This window comes from Ptychodera flava, chromosome 10, assembly GCF_041260155.1.
Source record: "Ptychodera flava strain L36383 chromosome 10, AS_Pfla_20210202, whole genome shotgun sequence".
NCBI lineage: Eukaryota > Metazoa > Hemichordata > Enteropneusta > Ptychoderidae > Ptychodera > Ptychodera flava.
The window spans coordinates 14,651,502-14,659,100 of NC_091937.1; the positions used below are offsets into that span (position 1 = coordinate 14,651,502).

At 41.2% G+C, this 7,599-nt stretch overlaps 2 protein-coding genes across 2 annotated transcripts; both read right to left on the reverse strand.

The window, feature by feature from the left end:
- Window positions 1-645: 645 nt before the first annotated feature.
- LOC139142057 (peroxidasin homolog) lies at window positions 646-3,061 on the reverse strand. Its single transcript, XM_070711847.1, has one exon. It carries the CDS (start codon window positions 2,828-2,830, stop codon window positions 878-880), a length of 1,953 nt encoding a protein of 650 aa, XP_070567948.1. The 5' UTR covers window positions 2,831-3,061; the 3' UTR covers window positions 646-877.
- Window positions 3,062-6,231: 3,170 nt separating this feature from the next.
- LOC139141514 (roundabout homolog 2-like) lies at window positions 6,232-7,272 on the reverse strand. Its single transcript, XM_070711107.1, has one exon. It carries the CDS (start codon window positions 7,270-7,272, stop codon window positions 6,232-6,234), a length of 1,041 nt encoding a protein of 346 aa, XP_070567208.1.
- Window positions 7,273-7,599: the final 327 nt, after the last annotated feature.

The window sequence follows — 7,599 nt, forward strand, 5'->3', positions numbered from 1 at the left end:
AGGCCTTCTTTCATCCTTATAAAACTCAGTCCGTAATCAATAAGTATAAAGTGACATTCGCGTGACATTTAGATAGTGTATGAGATAATCTACAGCAGCTACACCAGATTCTGTTTGTCCAAGTAAGAGAATTGGAAAGCTTATTTATAACTTGCCAGAAACAAAACAATCACAAACACAGGAAATGGCAAAAGTGCAACTCTAAATTTTGTTCAACTATTGACATTTAGAGACAAAAATTTACATAATAACCAATTTTCACAAAGAAAACATTAACCTTTCGCTGAAAGGTCTGAGGCATTACGCTGGACGATATTTAAGGTAGCGGAAAAGGCTATTTTGGTCCAAATTTTACTGTGTAAACATGGCAGTCTTGATGCTTGAAACTTGATTGATTCCTCAAATTCATACACAACATTATGTACACAATTAACTATTCACATGTTGTCCTTATGACGTTATTTACCATCTATCATATTATAAACATGATATTTTCATATCAAGTGAAAATTAAGAGTTGTTTTACAGTAAAATTTCAGCAGTAGGGCAAAACCACCATGGGTATACGACTCCATACCTAAGGAGTCCCTCTCAAAGACCTAATAACTGAAATTGCTATTAAAATGTAATGTGTGATATCTCTCAACATGCTGAAGCTTAAGGTACTTGCTGTAAATTTTTAAATTTTTAAATATCCTGTAAACGTTGAACTGTTTGTCTTGGGGTTCAAGTTTACTTTCGTCCTAGCTTTTTCCGCTACCTTACCAAAAATACGATCCTTTCAACCGATTAAGTTAAATTAATCGATCCAATCGCCTTCATTCTTTAAACCGTTATTACTTGTCCAAGATGAAATTTGTTAAATCTTAAGAACCGTTCATGGGTGGTGAAGCTCAGCGTAGATTGTTGGAGGCTCCGAAGTCGCAGTTGACCTCTGCTCTGGTCCAGGGTGATTTGTCAGGTCAAGTTCAGCGTAAACTAATCCTTCCATGTTACGTGAGGGTGCATCGCCAGCCTCGCTGCGTGTACCGTTTTCCACAACATCAGCGGATGCCGTCTCCGGTCGGGACAGCGTGGAGGTATTTTGGTACGTGACTGCGGCTTCCTCGTTGCCAGCGTTAATAGGTTTTTCCTTTGTCTTTCTTTTCTTGTTCACCTGTGCATAGATTACTTCAGCTTGACCGTGACCCATGGCAGTGACTTCCTGCTCAGAAAGCCCCTCTGGTTTAGTTGCATGCAATGTAGAGTCGGCTATTCGGGTATTTCTCGTCTTCAGCTCCTCGTATTCGGGGAATTCAGTCATTGATGAGATATCCTGTGTATTGTCCCTCCGGTCGTTGCTGGAAGGATGTTGAAAGGTTGAGTTCCCGCCATTCGATTCGCCATGTTTGTTTCTCCTCTGTCTATTTCTCTTGAAGTAACAGAAGACCCCGACCAAGACGACGACGACGAGAAAAAGAGTCAAAACCAACGTGCACCCAACAATAATAAAGGTTGAGGGCGTGTTCTGTTTTATTTCCGATGTGTTGTCCGAGTATTCATCTGACGGGGTACTTGTCGTTGAGAACTCGGTTACTTTAATGCTAACAGAAGTGACTCTAAATTTCTTCCCGTTACGTGCGATGCATTTAACTTCGACGCCGTCATCTGTGTTTCTGAGTTCAGGGATGGTCAAACGTCGACCACTCTTATCGATGGAGTATCGAGAGTCAGCCATTTTTATCATCCACTCATAGTTGTTAACATTTGGATTTGCGCGAGCCGAACATGTCAATGTCAAAGTTTCTCCTTGAACAGCTTTTGGCGAGAGCGGGAGAATAGTTACGATCGGTGCATAATTTACGCGTATCGGACCTATCGCGCAGATCGGCTGACTTGATGATGACCCAGGATTTTTAAAATTACATGTAATAGTTCCATTGTCATCGTCTGGTGTCAATGACCACGTGTCGCGTACATCAACACTTTCGCTGTGCCCCTTAGTACCGGGAAACTCAGTTCCATTTTTCGACCACGTCAACAGGACAGAGGTGAGTGGATCGACTTGATAACCCCGCGCGGTGCAGGCAATCGTGATGTTATTACCCTCTTCGAAGACTTTGCTTTGTTGCCCAGGGCTTTGTATGTCACACGTAGTCTGTACAACAGACAGCGTAGCTGTGCGCGATTCTAATACATAGCCTTCTCCATTTGCCAGTTTTACCAAACAACGGTAATCACCGGCATCATGTCTGGTGACAATATTCAGTGTAAGATCAAAGTTACCATTTTCATGGCGTTCAGTAGCAATAGGGTAATGCAAGGTAGCCCTTGACTGCAGCCTCGATCCTAACTTCTCCCAGAAGACACTAAGTTTTCCCACCGTGAAGTTTCCGATTTGGCAGTTCAGAGTTACAGTTCCTCCTTCGACAACGGTTGTGTCCCCCGGTTCTTGCAAAAAATGTGGACTTGGTATTTTGATTACGTCTAGAACACCAGGTGAAGATATTCCATCACCGTGGGGGTCAGGGAAATCAATGACACAAACGTACGTCCCTTTATCATCTTCGGTAACAGGTCTTATTTCCAAGTCATAGATGCCTTCAGCCCTGTCTTCGATCAATGTATACCGCTTTGTCTTTGATGTATGTGGATCAATTATGTTTCCATTTATTTCCCAGTACACGGTAAATTCATAGTTAAGGTAGCCTTCGCCAACTTGGCATCTCAAAACCACTGACGACCCTTCTATAACTGTTGTATTTTGAGGTACTCTCTCAAACTCCCGATACCTCGCGCATGCGACACCGCAGAGAAGTGCCAATACTAGAAAAGACTCGAACACTGACATGATACCAAAGAGTGTAAATTTTGTATCACAAGTGATCAGTTTACCTCTCGATGTGTACACCGATCGGTCCGAATCCAATGAAGTAATCTCCCTAACACAGCATGAGTCAGTCCAAATATAGGCAGACAAAAAATTGTGTTGCTGACAGCCGCGTAATGCGAATTTACGATTTGTAAGGACTTCGCGGAAACTGATTTTCCCTTGAGGAAATATCACAAATATGGCTGTATGGAGATAAGAAACACAACAGCTGTGAGTCAGTAATGTGATATGGAATCTCGCTGACTCCGGTCGGCATAATGTTTTTGAAACATCAAGTGAGTATGCTGCACTCATTTGAACATTTTATTTTGTGTCATAAAATCATACAAGAGAATATATTGGGCTAGTCAGTTCCTTGATCACATGTCAGATTACAAATGCAGCCAAGAAATCTTTTCACTAATGGATGCACTTATTCACTTGCTGTTGCTAATAACACTGGTGGGGATATTTAACATCAAAGTCCTCTGTAGTCCCATCAAGTTAAACTTAGTCTGCTTGACCATCGGTCAAGAACAAAGTGTAATGACTTTTCTATATGTAGTTACCATCGTGTAGTCTGACTTAGCTATTAATGTGACCCGGTAGTTAAAGATACGGTACTTCAATCAGCTAACTGGCTCCTCATACTGGTGACACTGAACGATCTTACAGCAGACTGTCAGGAGAATTGTCCTGAGTCTGTGACCTTATCGCGTCGATACTGGTTCATTGAATTTCACTTAAGAGTGATCGCGTAACCCTCGGCGTCCTCCTACGCCTGGACATGACGAAATGGGAATTTACAAAAAGAAGAGAAATATAATGATCCACACAAGCAAAGGTTCGGACAACTATTTCCTTGTCCTAACTGAAACATGTCTGATCTAATCATCTGGTGTGACAGGTGTCAATGATGACAAAATAATAAAAAGTAATACGTAATGATTATCGCCTATTCAAATTATATTGCATATACATATGATCCAAATTTAAAAATCGATTGAATTCATGCATAAACATTATTTTTGCTAAATAAATGACCGGGTTATGCGAAATTTCTTCCAGCAAAGTGCTTTTTCCTGCCTTGCAGCAGGTTTCTAACATCGGATGCGCACTGTTACATAGCTGTAGAACGGCGCAGGCTTATTTCCCTTTCGTCATCACTCCGTTTGTATTTAGCTGTGTAACGAGGTCTAGTTCTGTTTGCACTTGACAATATGTACCAAGTGCATGATCAAGGGTTCCAAACACATACATCCTAGTCAAAGGTATCGACATATTCCATTTGTATGCAGTATGGGGCAGACGACATACTGAGTAGTAGATCGTCAATCAGTGGATTTAGACAACTCGAATTCGCGACCTTCCTTTTTTGGTGTCTCGGGCGCCCGCTACGACGATGGTAGGCCATGCAAGAATAACAAGTGAACCGCAATCAACGAAAATGGCAAGAAATGTTTGATAACAAAACTTTCCACACCCAACGAACTAGGACTCTTTGATACGTATTTTGGGAGCTTTGCTTGACGGGTTTTCAGCCGACACCACACTCAAAGAGCGCGAAACATCGTTCTTGCGTAAAAATCATGATAATGAATCGTATTAATACGATTATTGTCCATATTCTATGTCTATATTTGTTCGCGATGGTTGATTGAACCGTTAGTAAAGAGGATTTAAAGTTCAGCGACAAGTATGGGACCAATTCTCTACAACAAGTGAGCTCAAAAACCCATTGACAACATTTCTTAAATCCTAGACATTGGCAAATGCTGTGATTTGTATTTTGCAATCATGGTTTACGTAAGGACAATGAGACAGTAAATTTAATTAGCCTCACAAAAATTAGTTTTGCCTTCCTCTGTACAAAGTCTGTGGCGTTTCCGTTTGAAATTAACGTGATCAAAAGTTCTTGTGTCAAAATTATGATGTGTGTGTGCAATTTTTGCTTGAGGGTCTAGGTCGTTTTCTATGATGCAGCAATTTTCCGGCTGGCGATTGATACCTACAACACCTCTTAGAGCCTGTTACAAATGATGAACTGGGACAGCACATGTTATGTAAATCGTCGATGGGGCATTAGTCTGTCTTTCTTTCCAAATATCATCACTGAACATTCAACACACGCTGTGGAGTTACACACAAATAAATACAACATCATTTGTGAAATGAACAAGAAAAGTTTATTTTCGTTTTGCTGAAAAAAAGTGGACAAGGTATAAAATATAACTAACTAACTAACTAACTTTAAGTGGAACATTAGATTGTCTTTCCCCCTAAATGTCACCAAATGACCACCAAACCCCGACTGGGGAAGCATACAACCGGAATAAAATAAATTTACGTATGAAGTTGCACCGAGTTGTACACTTACAAAACTGAAGGATTTGAAAAGCATTCAGTCTTTTCGTTGTCCCCTTGTTGGTGTCGATAGTTCATGACTTTATTCTCTAACCTAAAATGTATCGAATATTAGCCAAAATATTTTCTCTCATAATGGTACGGAAGTTACCTCAAATTTCGTCAATCAAAATATGTGGCTGTAGTTTCAATAAACCATTCATGCACAAATCCGATCATTAGTCACGTTTCCATACAGCAGTCACTATGTATAGCAGGATACGTAGATATTGCGTTTTTGTATCTCTCAACATCTTCATAGCAAGTACTAAGTATAATTCTATACAGTTTTTAGCACGATTTGTCGACCTGTTCATACATGGAATCTCCTAGGCACGGCCCGACAGTGATTACTTCTTCACCAGTGGGTGTCGGTTGTTTATCCTCGAACAGACTGCTGTATACAGCCGGCGGATTTTCTCTGGTTAGCTCGGTGTAATGACTCTCAGGACTGGTTAAATCTCCAGGAGGCATGTCTCGTGTTTCTCCGAAGCCCTTCCGGGTGGACGGATTGGCAGATTTCCGAAAGGAAATCTTCATATCCTTGCGCCTCCACAACAAGCTTCGATGAAGACGGCACATGACGCCCATTAAAGTAATAATGATGAGAACAAGAACGACTGCCACGGTAACAAATGTTGACATCGCGACACAAGACATATTTTGTTGGACATCCTTTTCACTGGATGGGTTACCTGCAGCAGAGGAGGGTTTCACCTCAATTATTCGGATCAAGGTCGAAGCGCTGCTTGATTTGACTGCATTTCTGGCGATGCATTCAACTTTGACGCCGTTATCTGTCATGTTCGTGTCGTGAATGGTCAATTGTCGGCCATCCTTCTCAACTTGATATCGGCTTTCTGTGTCCCGAACGACTTTGTCATCAATCAACCAATTGTAACCGATAACTTCTGGACTTGCATTGGCCCAGCATAAAAGCGAAAGATTTCTTCCCGCGAGACCCATCGATAGAATCTCTACTCTCGTGCAAAGTGGACATTGATTGGGTCAATTCTACAGATCACCTGGTTAAGTTGATTTGAATATTTTATTTGGCACACAAACGGATTTTTGTCATCGGCAGCCGTCAAAGACCATGACATTGTGCTTTTTATCTCAGAGTTCTGTCTGAATTCCCTTGAACCAGGAAACTCATCTCCATCTCTAACCCATGCAACATAGATCAAATCATTTCTGGCAGTTTTATATCCACTTAACCCTGCGATGCAGACTGTTGTGATGTTATCACCTTCTTGGTATACCTCTGTTTCTCGCTGTACGCCGCCAATATAACATTCATGATAAGTGACGGAGAGTATGGCTTGACGTGATTCTAAAATGCGATCTCCATTCTTTACAAACACCAAACAACTGTAATTGCCAGCATCACTTCTAGACACATTGGTTATTTTAAGGGTGAATTCACCATTTCCCTTTTTGAGGATGGAATATCTCGAACTGTTCATATTTAGAGACAGTGCAACATTTTTGAAACCAATCATTGACAGCACCTCGTAGTGATCTTTGAACCAGGCTACATACAAATGTTCCTCGGTGAAGTTTCCGATATGGCAACCCAGAGTCCCTGTTTCCCCCTCAGCGACTAGCGTGCTCTCGGGTTCTTGCAAAAAGCTGGGAATAGGTACTCTGATAACATTTAGCTCAGCAGGTAGAGATCTCGAGACGAAGGGATCGATGAAATCAATGACACACACGTAAACGCCTTCATCATCTTCGGTAACAGGTCTTATTTCCAAGTCATAGATGCCTTCAACCCTGTCTTCAATCAATGTATACCGCTTTGTCTTTGATGTACGCGGATTAATTATGCTTCCATTTATTTCCCAGTACACGGTAAATTGCAATGTACGGTACTCTTTGAGAACTTGGCACCTCAAAACCACTGACGACCCTTCTATAACCGTTGTATCTTCAGGTACTCTCTCAAACTCCCGATACCTCGCGCATGCGACACGGCAGAGAAGTGCTAACACTAGAAAAGACTCGAATACTGACATGATAATAAAATGTGCAAATGTCAAGTATCAAAAGTTTCCAACACGCTTTCCAGTGTTTTCAATACTGCACCTGTCCTAACCACAACATAAGTAAAAGGAACGGGACATGTTTGTATTGTTGACAGCTTTATAAATAAATGCGAATTTTTAATTTTTGAGGACTTCAAGGAAACTGATTTCCCTTTTAGGTAATATCACAAATACGGTTTATGGAGATAAGAAACCCATAACCGCAGTTGGCTCGTAATTATGGAACCCGTTATCACGCGTACGCACTGCCGACAAAGATCATATTTCTAAACACGAAGCGAAAGTGCTGCACACACT

Coding starts and splice junctions, on each gene's coding strand:
- LOC139142057 (XM_070711847.1), bottom strand. CDS start 2,830: ATGTCAGTGTTCGAGTCTTTTCTAGTATTGGCACTTCTCTGCGGTGTC.
- LOC139141514 (XM_070711107.1), bottom strand. CDS start 7,272: ATGTCAGTATTCGAGTCTTTTCTAGTGTTAGCACTTCTCTGCCGTGTC.